An 18,419-nucleotide genomic window follows, 5' to 3' on the forward strand; every position below is an offset into this window, starting at 1 on the left:
CGAGGCGCCCCGAGCCCGCTGGGGGGCAGAGACTAGCGGGCGGCCAAACCTGCCGAGGAAACTAACTAAATAAAAGGAGACTGTTATTTAAGGCGCGGAAATTTGAAATATTTGGACAGGAAGAGAAAAGAAAAGAAACCTTAGCGAGGGAGGGGAAAAAAAAAAAAAAAACAACGCGAGCTAACGGTTTTGAAACTCCCCACCCCCACCCCGGGCTTTTCTGCGCGCCCGGAGGGAGCTCTGGACTCTAGCTTCCTCACCAGGGAACCGGGAGCTGCGGTTGGAGTCTGGAGAATTTCGAAGGGACAGAAAGGATGTCTTTGCAGCCCCTCCATAGAGGACTTGAATTGGCTATGGGCAGAAATTTACCCCAGGTCTTAGGCTGGAAGATTGTCTCCTGCCTCTCACTAGGTCCCTGTGTGAATCTGGTTTTTTGGAACTGTGGTGTAAAATCAAAACAGTCTCGAGAGACCAGGACACGGACTTTCTCCCCTCCCTTCTCCCCCGTAGCCTTTTGATGAAGGTCGCTTAGGGCAGTCAGAAAGGCAGAGTACGACCCTTTCTCGCTCCAGCACTGTGATCTTCCAGCACTTCTGGACTATTACCTCTACCCCCGGCAAAAGCCGAAAGCACCTTTTGGGGAACTGAGATTTCGAAACCAGTCCGGGGCCACGGATTCCACAACTTTTGTTTAATCAACACAATCAGGGACATTTATAATGTTACCAATCAAATTGAGACAAAATTATTTTATCTATTTATTAGTTACCCAACGTGGTATGTATGTAGGAGCTCAACACACCATTACGAGATGCATGTTATTTATCAGAAAAATATTAATTCATTACCGAAATGTGGTAAAATTCAGTTTGCTTAGTGGCTTGGGGACCAGAACTTGGACTGTGGTCTCCCATCCTGGCCCTGCTTTCCCCCAGGTGTAAGACCAGCATTCAGTTTACCGGGCAAAGACTAAGCCTGAGTTTCCCGACGTGGATGCGGACGCAGTGAATAACTGAATTTGAGAGCGCATCTCCGCTTACTATCCTCCATCCTTTCTATGGCGTCATCCTCTAGGGCTCAGATCACTCTTATTAATTAGCATTTGCCTCTTTACTCTGCATCTGAAGAAGATGAGATCCTACCCCACCTCAGCTCGCTGCAAACTAGACCCTGTTAAACTGCAGCACCGTTTCTTCCATCCTATACATTTCGGTCTATTTGTCTTACTGAATATTGTTGAGGTTTTTGAGAGATTGAATAATGGCTTTTAATATTTCCTAGAGGGGACCACACAACTCATTTCTAAAATACTTAGATTAGCAAAGCTATTTCCTGCGAAGAGCCAGAGAGATGTGGCGATGTTTTAATGCCTAGGCAAATTTTAGGCTGATGAAGAGAGAGAGAGCTCCTTCTCCTCTCATCTTGCTCCGACCACCTGAGAACAAAGCAATTGCAGAAGTATTTCTCTTTAGCTTTAATGAACGTCCTGTATTTGAAATATCTAAAGAGCAATTTTGATATTAGACTTGGTGAATACTGAAAAGTCCATTAAAATTGACTTTAAGAAACGCCCATCTTTACAGTGGCAACTTTTAATAAGGGCTATTTTTACTTTTTAGTAATAGTCTTGTGTTTAGAAAATATTCAGCTTACTCAAGCAGTGTATTTTGTATATTGAGTCTAGTTTTTAAATCCAAAAATACACATTTTTTCTTTGAAACCATCTCAATTTCTACATTTTCCTAAACTTTTAAAATAAATGTGTTAAGTTTAATTTCATGTTGCTGTCAAAAATAAATTTATTCAGTATCTTGTGGCTTGAGGTGACAGAAGTTGAATTCTTGTTGCACTTGACATAGGGAAGGTGAACTTTAAATACCAAAAGAAAAGGATTACATTTTTTCTTCTATATTCTTTCATACTATCATGGAAAATAAATTTGAAAACCACTTGCCTGCAACCATTTCAATCCTTGTTAGGGCAGGCATCAGAAACATGTCCTTCAATAAACCTTGAAGCATTTTGTTCTTTTTGGAGTGAGGGCAGGGAGCTTATGAAGCAGAAGAAGGGAACTTTTACATAAAACATTGTTGTTCACGTGGGAGATGCTGAATAAAGTATTTATAAATTTATAAACGGTATTTGCATTGAAATCCTTTGGTGAAATCTTTAAGTAAGATGACAAAGTAAGTAGTAGATGCTGGAAAATTCTCTTGGAAATTTGATATTTCAATTTCATTCAAATTTTTTAATTTTTAGCTAAACACATTCGGAAGATTTTATATGCCTTTACCAAAACTTTTTGTTGGAATCAAGTACTATGTGAAGGAGTGGCCTATTTATTTAGTATAAAAGTTTCTATATTTATTGTACTGCAGCCCTTAAATTAGTTATGACCCTTATATGTTATATATATGTTCCTGCTGAGCTTTTTATCCCCTAAAAATTGGTATTTGTAGATATTTTAATACTTAAACATTTTGTAATTTTATACTTCTGACATTCAGGGAGAAAAAACTCAGTGTTCCACTTAGTATACATAAGGTATAATTTTGGGAAATGTATTACTTAACTAATTGTTTCATTTGTGATTTTAAAAAATCAACAAATAGGAAGCACTTTTAAGATGGCATTTTCTTTTTAAAGTGGCTTTTCGAGCTGACATATATTTGTTTTCAGATCATTACTTCTGAAACCTGTTTTTCAACCATTCAACTTAATTTTGAGGAAAAGAGAAGATCGATTTACGGTAAATTCACACTGAAATAATTTCAGATTTGCTGTCCAAAAATGTTGTTCTTATTCTGTTCTAAAGCAGAAATATTAGGCACCAAGTAGAATCTTTGGGGGGAGGCATGAGGAGAGGAAGAAAAGACTAACTGAATCGTCAGTGAGGCTAATTTTCAATTGGTCTACTCTTTCTAATGTCAAGATTTAAAACGTTATTATCTTTTAGTACAGTTCTCTTTATCAAGAGGCAAATTATGTGGGAGTTACAAGAGGAGTGGAAGTCACAGGAAAACATTGTCCTATTTTGAAAAAGTGTTTTAATCAGGCAAAAGAAGCATCAGGACAAATCATTTTTAAAACAAAGTCTCCAACTTGTGTATTGAGACTGGCAAAGGGAGAAGCAAGGAGAAAAGTCAAGGAAAGATAAAATATTCAGGAAAAAAGCCAAAGCTATTTGCAATTACATGTTAGAACTCATGATTTTGCAGGTGAAAAAGATGTTGCTTAAATATATTCATAAATCTGTAATAAGACTTCCAATTAGCTTTTTCAGAAGACTTAACTTGCTGCTTAAAATATGACAAAAAGGTGAATTTTAACAAATGATATTAAAATAGGAGAGCCAACCAATTAACTGACAAAATAGAAGGCAGTGTGGGAGAGCCCTCCCCACATTCATTGCAGATTCGAAGCTCCCTCCGCCCGGTTTCCCTCCAACAGGCTAACGACCTCGTTTCGCCGGTAGAGCCTGGCCAAGTCGCAGGCGGTGTCCCCCTGATGGTTCCGGTGCCCCACTTTGCTGGCCGTGTGCTTCACAAGGAACTCCACCACCGGGAGGTGGCCTTCTTTGGCAGCCAAGTGCAAGGGCAGGTTCCCTTCATTATCCTCGATGTTAACATCAGCTTGAAACTCCAGCAAAGTCTGTAAAGTGTCCAGGAAACCTGCTCTGGCTGCATCGTGAATGACAGCGAAACCAGTTCGGTCTTTCAAATCGGGATTAGCACCTCTAAGTAGTAGTCTCCTGGCAATCTCGGGATTTCCAAGTTTCATAACCTAGAAAAGAAGAAAAAACGGTAGACTCTTTCAAGAGTTCCTACTACAAGAATATTTTTAAAATATCCATCTCTCCTATTTATGTACTATTTTTGGTGAAGGTGTACTTGGGGAAGACCTAGATGACCAGGTTTGAAGGACTCAGTTGCAGGAAATGAGTACTAATAGGTAAAAGTAGAAGAAAAGTTCTAAAAATTGACCTTCTATGATGGACCATCTTAAATGGGCCCCAAAGTAGGATAAATTGATCAATAAAATAGAATGAGTCCAACTTGTATAAAATTCAGCTGACAACTCAGTTCTCTATCTCCCATGAAGTGTTGTGTAATTTCATGAATTTATTAAAATAAATGAAATGAGTTTGAGATTTAAATAAGTCTCCTTCTGTTTGCTTGTTCATGGTCATAAAATGTGCCTGGGGATATTAATTCTAGAAACTAAAATGTGGGTAAAATTTATTGCCTAAATGGCTAAAAAGAAATAAGGAAAGTGACTTTCTTCAAATCCTCAAAGAAGTGTTTACACACATCATACTCCATCTAGTCTGATTTTACTAGTGTAAAAATGATCTCTTAAAAATCCAGACGTGGTATTTTCTTAAATGATTAATTTTCACAAGTTCTCTCCAAATAGATGTAATCCCAAGTTTCCAAATTTTTTAATAGTTTTTTTTCTTTGCAGTTACTTCATATGGGTTACTAGGTGTAATTAGTGCTTAGAATCCTTCACTTGAAAATTTAAAATGTTACTGATTATTAAAGTGTTAAAAAATGTTCTACATTGCCTATGATACTGATTTATCTAAAACTGAGTTCATGGTATGTCTTGTATTAGATAGGAGATGATTGTATGGCAACTGTTCTTGAAAAGAAACAGTCATCCTACTATATTACTTATTGTTCCCTAAAGTTCTAACTAGCCTCCTAATTTTCAAGTGAGCAAAAGAAGATAAAATAATATATTTAATGTGTATTTTGGGACACAGAGAGCTTGGTCTTGTGATTTCAGGCCACTTATTAATCATCTGGTGATCCCATCTTATTTCCTTTTGCAGTTATTATCAGGCATTTAGGAATAGCTATTTGTAAACTGCCAGTATTTTTAAAACCAGAATTTGGTATTAAAATTTGCCATCAACATACAAATAATTCATATGACAAAGACTTATCTACTGCTGTTTGAATATATTTCACTCTAATAAGAGATCTCTATTAGGCTCTCATAATTATAAAAGATCTTGTAGAGCAGCATGCAATTATGTAATACATAAAATTTAGTTGTGAAAAATACAGTCTCATTTACATACAAGAAAATTTCAACATTTTAATTGTTTTAATTTATTTTTAGATATAGTCATAATAACCTAAATTTATAATAAGTGAATTACATAGTAGATACTCAAATGTTTGTGAAATTAAATATACATTGGGAAATACTTACAAAGCTGATGTATCTCTTTAAAATGTTTGTCTAAAAATCACAAATTAAGTAATATGATAAATATATTTGGAATGAATAATATTTTATAAATGCAAACTAGATAGATGGCTAAGATGCTAAGCTTCCCTGTTGATAAAACCCTGGTGGGTTTTAGCCCTTCCTTTAGGGCATAGGTTAAAAATGATACATAATTTATTTTTCAAGAACTTCAATGAAATATACTTTTGTTATTAAAAATTAATACAATCTAATTTTGATCATAACTGCCCCTAAAAATTTAGTCACATTTAAGGAACTGGACTGGGAAAAATAAGAGACAGACACCCTGGATCTTTGTAAACCAAATGTACGATTAAGGCCTTTGACACCATCCTGATTGAAAAGCTTACACTAAGACGGGGTGGGGGGGGAAGCTTTTGCAGTTGAGTTAAATAAACATAATTGTAGGAGAAATTTTGCCATATTTCACAGAAAATAATAGTAATATTGGAAATTGTTTTGAAAGAAAGTTCTTGAGTTATGACACAATTTCAGAGCCAGGCTTATACATACTGAAAATAAGCCTTGAGACTCCTGTTTGTGTGTGTTTCATTATATGTACTAGGACTAAGCCACAATAAGTGGGTGTTAGTATCTTGACAAGTATGTTTAATATAAACAAGATTGCAGAGTTGAATTTAAAATGTTTGTCAAAACTTTTTTTTTTTTTTGCAGTATTAATCTCCCAGTCTTCCTGCTCGTCAAAAGTCCCGTAAGATCTTATTCTTACAGGGTTAAGTTGCTCATTCTTCATATTTATATAATATTTTGAATTTCCAATAGGAAACTTTTCAATATATTAACTTTGTGGCATTGCTATCATCTCCAAACTTGTTTAAAAAAACTACTCGGTGGGAAAAGAAAAAAAATCCTTTCCCCACTTAATCTACCTGAAATAACAAGATAAATAATTTAGTATCTCTGCATAAGCTTCCTTAATAATGAAATTTTTGTAAAGTCAGTGTATTCTGATTTAAAATGTACAGGCTGTATGAACTTCGTCTGTTAATAGTACATCTTCTGCCACTTAAATTTCTAATTCTTGCACTTAAAACAAAGCACTCTCAAAACCGTCTGCCCAATGGATTTTCAAAAACAGCTTTATGTGTTGCATTTCGAATACAAATAGCTCATAAAAAAACCATTAGAACTCAGATAAAGCAACTATTTGAGACTACTTTGTCATTTTTCTGTTTCTAAACCTTTCAACTAAGTTACATGATAACGTTCAGAGAAGGGAAAAAATTATCAGGTACAATACTTGGCAGCTGGACGTGTTTCATTTGTTGCTTGTAAATCTAATTACTAAAAATTATAACATTACACGGCATGACCACAGAGACAAAAACACTATAAACTAACCTCTGATTAGAAAATTCAACTTTTTATTCCTCCTCAATCCTGAATGGGTGGATGGTATTACATTAACTGTGAAATGTACATCCTATGCCCGTGCCCAGGCCACCCATTCCAAATGAGGAAAGGTCGTTTGTCAAAACCTGAAGCATTTGAAGGAAAAACACTCTCACCAGTAGTCAAGAAAATTAACGTTAAAGTCAATTATTGGAGCAAAGTACGGAAACCACTAATAGCAGTGTATTTACTTCAAATAATAATCATAATAATGTGTTTACAGAGCTGTCTAAAAAAAAAAAACCCCCAAAACTCGGCGCTGCTACGACTGCTTTAAAATCCCCACCGTCACAAAAGCATTCCCAAAATTAAGACCAAACCTGGAACCCACTTGATATCGAGGATGTTACTGAATTTGACGAGTTTGTTCAAAGTACGTCATTTTGGGGAGTTGAATCCACTTAAAGATATAAAATATGGCAACCAACTAGTTTTAAAAACAGTGAAATTTTGTACCCCTGAAAGCTTAAAAGCTGTTATTCTAGAAACCCGGATCACGTAGGCAACATTGTTGACCTGTTTTCCCCACCTCTCTGGATACCAACCTGCAGCGCAGTCCTTCCAAATCCATTTTGTGCATTGACGTTTACATTATTTTGCAACAAACTAGTAAGTTGCTCTAGGTCCCCCCTGGCAGCTGCGGACGCCAACTCGTTCCCCCAAGGCTCGGCCATTCTTTAGGGTCCTGACGATCAGGAAAAGATGAATTAGTTGTTTTCCTTTTTCCCCTTTCCTTTGCTCCTAACCAGGCTGCATGATGGCATCGGAGACTGACAGAAGGACTGGGATGGTTAATCTGGAGTAGAGCTTGGTAGTAAATACTAGTAAGATCTGCCTGCCAAAAGCCCGCCCCTCGATTCACACGTGATTATTCAGCAAAACTGAGCCATTGGAGAGGGGCTCCGCTCCTCGCTTTTTAGCTTAACCCCTATGAAGAATTCTGGTGATTAAACAGAGAGATATACAGACACACATATATTTCTTGTAAATTACTCTGGACGTAAAATGTAGGCAGAGTTGTCACGTAGCTACACTACAGATCTCTGTGAGAAATGTGTACGGAGATTTAAGGGACTAGATCAGGGCAGAAAATACCGCGGAAGAAGAGACATCTGGGGGGAAGAAAAAGCATTAACCCACCCTTGTTCACGGTGGTGACTTGAGCCGCGCGAGCCAGAACCGCAGGAGCAGGTCCTCGGAGGGGCTCGGTCTCCATCCGTCTCGCCGAAGGGTTAGTCCTGAGTCCTCCGCTGCAGGGAGAGCGCCGCGGTGGCTGGATGCTGACGTGCTCCGGGGGTTAAAGATGATCGCCAAAAGCAAACGAGAGTAGCAGTTCCGTGGCCCTCAAGTTACAGGTCGTAACGACTCCCCAGTGGCCTCGGCTTCTCCCGAGGAGTCTTTATTCGCGTCCGGGACGAGCAGCGGGCTAACGCTGCGCGGGAGGGCTCCGGAGCCCGTCCGCCGCGCAACCGCAGCCCCGCCGAGCCTCAGAGGCCGTGGGAGCCAGGCTCGGCGCGCGTCTCCGGAGACGGCCGGGCGCGCGGCGGGTCACCGGCAAGCCGGTCATGCCGGCCCCACCGGGTCCCGGGACTCCCAGCAGCGTGAAGAAAGGGGAGAGCGATGCGGCGAGCGTCTAGGGGGCCGGGGCTGATGAGGCAGCGCGCTGCAGCATCGCGGCTGCACAGGGCAGCCCACCGGTAACTTCCCGCCTACGACCGAGCCAGTTCAGACTTCCTACTGTAGATCCTCATTGAACTGCCGCCGCCTCTTTTCCTTCCTTTCCCGGTTTTCTGAGGGCCTCCGGAGATCGGAGGGTCCTGGGAAGTCTCAGGTCAGCTCTCAGTGTGAGTAGTTGCCACAATTTCAGGGCGCAGCCTGTCCCGCCGCCCTCTTGGCGACAACCCAGCGGCTTCGGCGCCCGGTGTCACTTCGCCAACCTCTCGCAGTCCCCTAGCCTGTGCCCCCAGCCTGTGCCACCGATAGGGCAGCGGCCGCCAGCCAGATTGCCTTGGAACGGAGCCGGGCAGCACGGCTTCCTCCCGAGCCGCAGCGCTCCCAGTGACAGTTTCTTTTGTAGCTGATCCCCCCCAAATCACCGGTCCCTGCTCCCTTCACCCCTACAGACACTTGTGCGTCGTGCCCCTTTCTGGTCTTTTCCTCGCCTCCCTCTCTTGCTTCTTTTTTCGCTCAAACAATTGCTGCTTCTGTTGTTGCTGCAGAGACGGTGCCGGTTTCTTCTCCCTTTTTTCCGACCTCATCAGCTTTTTTTGAAAAGAAAAAAATTGAGCGCTTTTTGAGTTGAAAAACCCGCCCCCATTTTAACGGCAGAGTTTTAAGGAGGCTCCGCGGAGTTGCAGCGCGGCGGGAGCGGGAAGGCCGGGCACCGCCCACGCCCCGCCCTCCGCCCTGGTGGCGCTGTAGCTCTCCTCCGGGCTCGCCCCGCCCCTCGCCCCGCGCCCTTTCTCCCGCCTCCTTGCTCCCTTCCTCGGTCCCTCAGTCTCCTGCGCTGGTTCCCACCCGCTGCCAGGACCCCGCCGGAGCGGCATTCGCTCCTTGGAGCCGGGCTTGGCCTCCTCCGGCTGGCGAGCGGGATGGACTCTGAGACGCGAAACCCCAAGCTGCTCGGAGCCCGGCGGGGCGAAGGTGGGGGAAAGAGGCTTGTTAATTAAGGCTGCGGAGAGCCGCAGGGCCTTAGAGGCTCGGCGGCGTTGGCTGCTGAAGGCTGGAGCGAAGCGACTGTTTCCCGGCCTTGGCGGGTCAGACCAGCCCGCCTCCGCGCTCCCCTGCTAGGCTGTCGAAGTTTGGGCGGCCAGGCCTGCGGCAGCCGTCTCCTCCTCTGGGGCGCGCGCTGTGTAATTTCGGCCTCCTTTTCTAAGCCCAGAGCCTCGGCCTCGCACCTGCCAGATCAACGCCCGGGGCCGCGGGGGTGGAGGGAGAGATCCGACTGACAGCCAAAACAGTGCCAGAAAAAGCTAAAGTCTTTTACAGACTGATTTTTACGAAAACTAAAGACTTAGTATAGGTAAGAAATCATGACGAACCCTGAAGCCTTAATGTTCCAGGGACTTGAAACAAATATTCCATTTCTTTGGGGAAAGGGAGAAAAGCAATTAACTTTAAAACAAAAGTAAAAATAAGTCTTGGGGAGGGTTTTCTAACAAGGCAATTTCTTTATTGTCAAAGTTCTCTCTTTGACTACTTAGATGGGACTTGAATTGGGGGAGGGGGAGGAGGATGTCTAAATGTAAAGGAATAGTCCCTTCCCTAATCGTTTATTTCAGTCATCTGAGACACCAGTTCTCTGTACTTTTAACTTCCTCTTTTAGGTATGTAAGGCTAATTAACTGCTATTGCTTTCTGTATTTCTTGCTCTTAAAAATATGCAACACGGTTGTATGATGCACCCAGTGGTCAAAATGAAACCAAGAAAAAAATGATAGGTGGTCTAATTACTACCAGCCGCTAGCAAGCATATCCTCAAGCAACATCTGTACCCAGCTCCTTGAAGTGTACTGGGAATATTAGCAACAAAACACACCAAAAACATCTGGCTAATCATCTAGCAACAGATTGGCTGGTAGGTAGAGGGAGAACTGAAACTGGGAAGAATCTGACAGTGTTTCCTTTAACTGAATTGTTGAGAAAAAAAATAACCAGTGGTCTTTTCTTAGGTAACTAAACTTGAAATGTGAATCAAACCTAAACTACAACCCAAGAAATGAACTCCGCTCATTTCTTACATATATTTAGACGTTTCAAGTAGAACATTTAGGATTTCATATATACCAGTAAATACCATAAATAATGTAATTTACTTATGATTATCTTGGGAAATTACTATGTAATCTTTGAATACAACTGGAGGGTGTGATGATATAGTGGCACTGCTGGCTAATAACTGGTATCAGTCCAACTTATGAGAGTTGCTTTCTGGCATTTATTATGGTTTCTTGCTAAGGGAAGATAAAATAAGGAAGAATCTTAGAGTTTACTCATTATGTAAAGTATAGGTATACATGTGTTACAATTTTCATGAAATAAAATACTTTTTGCTGAATAACTGAGTAAATAAAACCTATGGTAACTTAAGATGCATGCAGAATTGGATTAAGATTTTTGGAGATCCTAAGCACTGAAAAGATTTTGACGTCCTACCAACTCATCTCATATGTAAATAAAAACAAAAATAATACAAAACCAAAAAATAAATGTAAGGAAGTCCAACGAAGTTCTGATTTTTCCCATGATGACTACTTCAGTGCTCTTGCTGAAATATTAAATTCTTTAAGGAAGTTTTTTTTTTTTTAACCTGGCTTTGCTGGTATCCTAAAGCATATGTTAGTTTGCTTATTGTGTACCCCAGATCTGGCAGCACAGAGGTTACAATCTTAGTTCAGAGAGCATAAGTAAGCAATACGAAGGACATCCAATGAAAATCTCATGCTAGTTCGCTGTAGTAGATTCAAAGATTAGTATCCCTGCCCTCAATAAGCTTACATTCTAACATGATCTACAAGAAAAATTCACAGTTCAACATCTATTATATTGAAAGTAGTGGTTTGTCTTTTAACACATTAATGACATGTCTCTGAAATAGAGACTTTTAGTTGGATATAAAATACTAACAGTCATGGAAATCTTTTTATTTCCCAGCAGTCCATACTAATTTTAAAGAGTTTATAGAAATACTATAATGAAATTATTTTGCTCTTTTCCCTCATTGACTCAAGTATGCATAGTTTCTGAATGATTAACTTACGGAAATGCGTATATGGTATTTACAATTTCTTTGTATAGTCTCAGAGCCTTCGTTTTGTTGTATTTATAGATCCATCAGAGGTAGAAAACAGACTGGTACCATCAGGGGACCTTTTTATCACTTTATTATTGTAGCTTTGGCACTTTATTTCTGAGACTCAGCAGATTTTTTTATATCGGTACTCACACCACTTATGAAAGTCTTCTTGAAAGTAAGAAAAAATGCCCAGTAAGCAACTAAAAAGCTTAAACATAATGGCAACAGTTAATATTTGTATAGTGTTTCATGGTTATAAGATATGATGCACACATTATTTAATCTGTACAACAACTCTGTGAGGGAAATATAACTATCCCCATTTTTCAGGTGAAGGAATTGAGGCTTATAGAGATTGTGACTTAAAGCCGGTAAGTAGTGGATATAGGATTTGAACTCAGATCTTGGGTCCCCAAATATTATTCATTTTCCATTACTTTAGAGTCCAGGATCAGGCACTAGTCTCCTAAAGAACATTAAATCATTATATGGAATCTATTTTTAATTACTTAAGTGTGGATCTAACTCTATAGTAGCATTAATGTTCTCACAAATTACATAATTGAGTAGTATTGTTAAAAATCTTGATTAACTTAATCAATCAAGGTTAGCGCCTCCAGTAATAAATCATGTTGGTTATATGTTTTCCTGATACAATGTGATGAGGACACATCACTTTTGTGGTATTCTTCCCCTAAGTCCATAAATTCAGCATAATTCTGAGAAAACATAAGACAAACCCAAACGAAGGGACATTCTATAAAGTTCCTGACCACTACTCTTCAAAAGTCAAGACCGAGAAATTGTCACAGATTGAAAGAGGCTAAGGAAACATGACCACTAAAAGTAATGTGGTATTCTGGTTTGGACCCTGGAACAGAAAAAGCACCTTAAGGTAAAAATCCAAATAGGGTCTCTAGACTGTAATTAACAGTATTATGCCAATGTTAATTTCTTAGTTCTGATAGTAGTACCATGGTTAGAGGAAGCTGGATATAAGTAAGTAGGAGCATTCTGTACTATGTTTGCAGGTAATGTGTAAATCTAAAATTATTCCAAATAAAAATTCAGCAAAATAACTACAAATAAGCTTTGTTATATATATTTGAAAAATATGAAATAAAATTTCCTTTTAAAAGAGAAATGGTAAGATCAAAGAACATGGAGATTCTGGAAAAAGATCTATATTTGCATTAGACTGAGCTCCATGAGTTAATGCAGTAGACCAACTAAGAGAATGGATTGATTTTTCTTTACTCATGCTTATGTACAGAGACTCTATACATTCTTATTCTCTCAGTTTATGAATGAAATTGTTCTCTTAAGGAATATATTCTGGGGAATTATTTTTTCTCTTAATTCAGTATTTATTTTTCTTTCATTCCTGTCTCCGTAGTGGGAAATTACTCTGGATTCTGGGTATCCAACCATAAATAGTTAGATCATAGGGAAGAATCAGTCTCTTCAGGAACTGTATAGCATGGAGGGTTAAATTATATCACTCAATTTTCAGAATAACTCTGAGTTTTATAAGCGCCGTTTTAGAGATAAAGAAATTGAGACTAAGAGTTTTTTTTTTTTTTTTGGTCAAGGGGCAGAATTAGAAATCAAGCTTAGTAATACTGACTATGAAATCTATGCTTTTTTTGTAAAAATGTTTTATGTTTTGATGCATTTTCAAAATAATTTTCTCATCACCTGAAATAGTCATGTCAGAAGCTGAAGTCAGAGAGTTTAAGTTCCCCCAGCTAATTGGTTGGGAAAGCAATACTAGAACCCATATGTCTGAATGTCTAGGGTATTCTTCCCCTCTTTCTATATTATCAATTTCTTTTAATTTCCAGATGGAGAGAAGGAAGGGAGGAGAGCAGCACTGGATTTGAATGGGCTTTGACATATACACGTATCATCACGGAGAAAAACCTTAAGTTTGCAGGGCTGCATTAATTCTGGCCGTATAACTAGAGACAGTTATTCACCTGCCTTGTGCTGAGATTGACCTATACTAATGGGGCAACCGAATTGCCATTCTTAAATTCTGTAAACTGTGTTTCACCTCATGATTCACATTTGTGTTATATTTTGGAATTACTTCCTTAGGGGAGGCAATTAACCAAGACACTTCAATTCATCTGACTATGGAGGGTTCTACTCCTTATCTAGCGAATTCTGGTCTAAATCCACATTATCACATGAGAGTTGTAGGCCAGACTGTTTTCATTCAAAGAAAAAAACACAGAATAAGCCTAGATCTTTAGAACACTGTAGTCCTCTTTGTGTTCAGGGAATACAATGGCCTAGGCCTTGATTCTATATGGTGATTTCACCAGTATCTATTTTAACTCTACAGCACAAAATCAACAATCTTACTTCACAATTTCAGGATTTTACATACTTTCCAAGGCAAGTACATGCTCCATTACAGTCCAGAAGATTAATTTTCCCAAGTCAGCGTTGAATTTATTCCAGTGTCACTCTTCCTCCAGTGGGGATGACAATTGCAAACTGTCACACTTCATTGTACATAGTTTTTGGCTATTCTTGGCTTTGAATTTCTGACTAAAAGTGAAAACTTTTAGTATTTGTTGAGTATTTTAATGTAATCTCTTCATTTAGGACTAAGTATTTAAATAGATTAACTATAATCAAAGCTGGACTCAAGTTTTCTCCCATTTGGAAGGTTTTTGTCTCAGATCTAAAAAATAAATATGCCACACAAATAGAAAGGTTTTTTATTTCTCATAACTAATTTTAAAAAGCTCATCTTTTTCTCGGGATCGATAGTCTCCCCGTTTTCAGCTTCCATGTCTGCCCATGTCTACCGTGGGAGTGGGGTTGTTTCTTGTTACTCAGAGTCTGAGGATGCAAGCGTCATGGGGCTTGGGATCGAGTGTTAGTGTGTAAGTGGGTTTTGACAGGTTGAGCGTCAAAGCCCTCAAGTATTTTGGTGACACTTTGTTAGAGAAAATGTGCATTTATTAAATGCTGTTTGTTAGGTTGCGACACGGTGCTGAGTTGGCTTGTGAGGCTTGATGTGTATGTGTGCGACTATGTAACCACGTAAGGCGCAGAATCTGATCTCCGCCCCAGTCAGGGGTAGGCAGTACTCCGCAGTCTTTGCTTAATTCAAACCAGAATAACCTGTTGCGGGACTTCAAGCTCCCGCAGTTACAGGTTGGCGTCCCCGCCGGCGGCGCGCGAATCTCCGTCCGGTAGTCGAGCGCTCAGCGCTTGACAGGAGGGCAGTCACGTGGCAGCCGCAAAGCGGCGCTTTGCGACCTCGATGACAGGCAAAATGTGCGACAGCCGCGGCGCTGGCCAACCAGGGGCGGAGGCGGCGGCCAGGGAGGAAGCGGAGGAGGCGGAGGCGGAGGCGGCCGTGGCGTTTGCCCGCCTGCTCTTTCGTTCGGTTTCCCCGCCCTCCGCCGGTCTCGCCGCCGCTGAAAGGAGCCAGGTGCGTGGGTGTCGCAACCTGCCCTCATCCTGGCCGGCGACAGTAAGACCGGACCCATATCCCTACCAACCTCCGTGTCGGGGCGGCTGCGGCGTGAGCTCCGCGGGGCGCAGGCGGGCGGCCCAGGCGCCTGAAGGTTACCGAGTGCATGAACGCCTAGCCTCCCGCGCTGCCCCGCCTGCCGGCCCGCCGGCCCGCCCGCCGGCTTGCCCGCCAGCCCCTCGGCGCCCGGCGGCGGCGGCGGCGGCGGCGACGGCCGCAGGAGGCGCAGTCTTCCTCCCAGGTGCGCGCTTCGCTCCCGGAGTCGCGGAACTCGGCGGCCGCCATGGCGTCCAACATGGACCGGGAGATGATCCTGGCGGATTTTCAGGTGAAGTATCGGGCCTTGTTACCCTCCCACCTACAGCCTCGTGGGTTCCTGATGCCAAAAGGGTGGCCTCTTCCTAGCGTTTGTTTGAGCACTGCAGTGGTGTGTAGTTTGGGTTTTTATCCGGTACGTGGCTTGGCGTGTGTGTGTTGTGAACTTAAGGGAATGTGTAATTCATATGCTATGTTAGGCGGTGTGTGTAGAATGTGTTATGTACGGCTTGAATGGGATTTGTAGGGTGAGGGGGTGTTACATTGGGTTATTTTGTGTGTGGACTCTGTAGTGTTTCCTATATTTTATGGGGAATGTATAGAATTTGGGGGTTTAAGTGTGGGGCTTTTAAGAATGAGGTGCTTTGGATGAGGGGTTTTAGGTTGTTTATAGGAGAGTGTGCTGTAGGGAGTGTGGGTGTGGTGAATTCAGGGGAGAGTGAAAAAGAATGATGAGGAGGTGGTGAGGGTAGCGGGGCATTGTAGTGGTTTTCGGGGGAGGGGGATAAACATTTGAGACTTTGATGCCTTTATTGGAATTTTTGGGAGGTTGGGTAGGGAGATGAAGAGGAGGCAAATAGTTTGTACCTACCGAAATACCTTTGCAGTAAATTCACAAGCTTAATACATTATAAATTCATATTTGTGGATTCCCTTCCTCTACAGTCTTGAATTGTTTGGTTGGTGTCGTTTCTCCAACAATAATTTAAAGGATGAGCAAAGGTTATTACCTTACTGAACCCAACTGTAGTGACACTGGCATATAAGTATTTTAGGGAGGCCCTTTGGAAGTAGAGCTGTATGCTTCATGAAAGAATTGAAGTTAGAACTGTTACCATGTAAACACCACCTTTGCCTTTTGATGTTTGGTTAAAAAAATATTGTAGTGAGATATTTTTAACCATTCATTTTGACATTAACTTAGAAATTACAGTTATGTATAGGCGGACATTTCCCTCCTTCTGTTATCATTGCATGTGGTCTAATACTAGCGTAGTAGGCAGTATTTTTCCTTACTGACATTTTGTTGAGCTTTTCTTCTTTCTCTTTCTCTGAGTTTTAAAATTACTTACTTTTACAAGTTAATATTCTGATGGCTATTTCCAGAGTTTGCTTTTTTGATTATTCAAGTGATATCTGATACATTAGGAAATGCATATATCTGCACTTGATTATACTGTAACTTCCAAACTCGGACAGAAAGAAAGGTTCTGAAAATGAAAGTTGACCACAAGATTTTGGTGCTTTGCAGGGTTAGAATTGGCCTGAAAGTTTTCTCCCTGTTTAATTCTTTCACTTTTTTTTTCATTCTCCAATTCGATCTTTTATCTAATGTGGAATGTGATTGTGTGAAAAGGACCCCATACTTCTATGAGTAATTTTATCCTTTTATAAAATTGTTATGTTCTGGTAGGAATGGCTTTAGACAACAACAAAAGTATAGTTTACTTCATTTAAGGTATCTTTAACTTTGTTTTGATTTACCAAACTTTTAGCTTCCTCTATTTAATAACTTGTAGCTGCTCGCTCTCTTATTATTTGTGACAATTATTACGCTTAGTTGTATTGGCCAAGGACAGGAAAGGTAGGATTCTTATACTCAGAGGCAAAGTAAGATATTCTGACAAACATTTGGGATTTTATTTTGATTGCACGAGTACATTCTAATAAGGTTTTTTCAAACCAGTGGCAATGCTGTGAACAATTGTTTACAAAATGGAAAAAATGCTTATGGCATCTGCAGTGAACAATTGTTTACCAAATGGTGAGAGTTAATTTCATATTGTCAGATTGGCAGGAGAGCATTACTGGTAGAATAAAAAGTTATTTAGAAACCTATGCACAAGCACATTAGCCTTTTGTGTTTTTAGGAACCTTTTATTCTTCTTACAAATGATGATTCCAGATCAGTTTGCTCTTGTAGACTTGGTTTTAAAATGGAGTATCCTTTTTTTTTAAAATATTACATAAAATTTTTATAGGATTAACTTTGAAAAATTAGCATTTATCCAGTTATCAGAAACAGGTAATTTATGTTAAAGACTGAAGCTCAAGAATTGGAATGTAGACTCTTGGGTGACACTGGTTTCTTCTGTAACTCAGAAAATCAATTTCCCCAGCCAAAAGTGAACATAGTAAAATTATGATCAATTTGTTTCACATGATTGTGAAAATTAATAATAGTTTTGAGAGCTCAGTGTTGCCTTTGTAGAAAGAGACATGATTTTTAAATGTAACTAGATTTTGAAAATAATTAAGTTTCAGAGTTTGATTATTGCTGGATAATAGGTTCTCATAAATGTCTAAACATGGAAAAGTTTTTGATAAACATTTATATTCTCTTTATTTCAACTCAATAAAGAAGGGACTTATCTTTAAATCAGCGGAGGCATGGATAACAATCGTAGGAGGTAAATAGGACATAATTTTATTGTGTTCACTTTTGGGTGGGGAAATTGATTTGACCAGTTATAGAAGAAACCAGTATCATCCAAGTATCTACAGTCCAAATATTGAGCTGTAATTTTAAAAATAAATTGCCTGGCTTTTTTTTTTTTAACATTTTTTATTGATTTATAATCACTTTACAATGTTGTGTCAAATTCCAGTGTAGAGCACAATTTTTCAATTATACATGAGTGTATATATATTCATTGCCACATTCCTTTCTCTGTGAGCTACCATAAGATCTTGTATATATTTCCCTGTGCTATACAGTATAATCTTGTTTATCTATTCTACAATTTTGAAATCCCAGTCTATCTCTTCCCACCCCTCACCCTGCCTGGTTTCTTATAATGGGACAAGTAGTGGATGGAAGATTACAGCTCAGACTTAATGGGATAATTTTGGACTTTGTAGGTGAGTGTATTAATTGCAAAGCAAATATATTACAAATTGTTCTCTAAAATATTTTTCCCTGTAAATAAAAATAGCTCCCAATTAAAAAAGAATTTGTAATTGTGGTGAAATACATATAACATAAAATTTGCCATCTTAACTATTATTAAGTGTCCAATTCAGTGGCATTAAATGCATTCATATTGTTGTGCAATCATTTTCACCACCCATCTCCAGAACACTTTTTATCTTGCAAAACTGTAACTCTGTACCCATTAAACAATAATTTCCCATTCT

The 18,419-nt window shown here is 39.9% G+C and overlaps 2 protein-coding genes across 3 annotated transcripts in view; one reads left to right on the plus strand and one right to left on the minus strand.

Annotated features, from left to right (window-relative positions):
* Positions 1-3,030: 3,030 nt before the first annotated feature.
* On the minus strand, positions 3,031-9,029 carry CDKN2C (cyclin dependent kinase inhibitor 2C). Its single transcript, XM_074376510.1, has 3 exons — positions 7,816-9,029; positions 7,221-7,360; positions 3,031-3,783 (listed from the first exon to the last, which is right to left on the minus strand). The coding sequence occupies exons 2-3, from the start codon at positions 7,347-7,349 to the stop codon at positions 3,406-3,408; spliced, it is 507 nt and encodes a 168-aa protein (XP_074232611.1). The 5' UTR covers positions 7,350-7,360; positions 7,816-9,029; the 3' UTR covers positions 3,031-3,405.
* A 311-nt stretch (positions 9,030-9,340) lies between these two features.
* Positions 9,341-18,419, plus strand: part of FAF1 (Fas associated factor 1) — a 376,835-nt gene continuing 367,756 nt past the window's right edge. The window contains exon 1 of one of the 2 annotated variants that reach the window (XM_045514318.2): positions 9,341-9,697. Coding sequence is in view for 1 of the 2 variants with exons in the window: in XM_010951821.3 (XP_010950123.1) it covers positions 15,250-15,294 (45 nt within the window). In the remaining variant the exon portion in view is untranslated. Of the gene's footprint in view, positions 9,698-15,103; positions 15,295-18,419 lie in introns of those variants that run through there. The other variant, XM_010951821.3, reaches the window with a different exon arrangement.

The sequence above is a fragment of the Camelus bactrianus genome, chromosome 13 (genome assembly GCF_048773025.1).
Source record: "Camelus bactrianus isolate YW-2024 breed Bactrian camel chromosome 13, ASM4877302v1, whole genome shotgun sequence".
Taxonomy (NCBI): domain Eukaryota; kingdom Metazoa; phylum Chordata; class Mammalia; order Artiodactyla; family Camelidae; genus Camelus; species Camelus bactrianus.

What these genes read in the sequence shown, in the direction of transcription:
- CDKN2C (XM_074376510.1), bottom strand. Translation starts at nt 7,349, where the DNA reads ATGGCCGAGCCTTGGGGGAACGAGTTGGCGTCCGCAGCTGCCAGGGGG. An exon ending in TTGGAAGGACTGCGCTGCAG is followed by an intron (nt 3,784 to 7,220) that starts GTTGGTATCCAG and finishes CTTCTTTTCTAG; the next exon opens with GTTATGAAACTTGGAAATCC.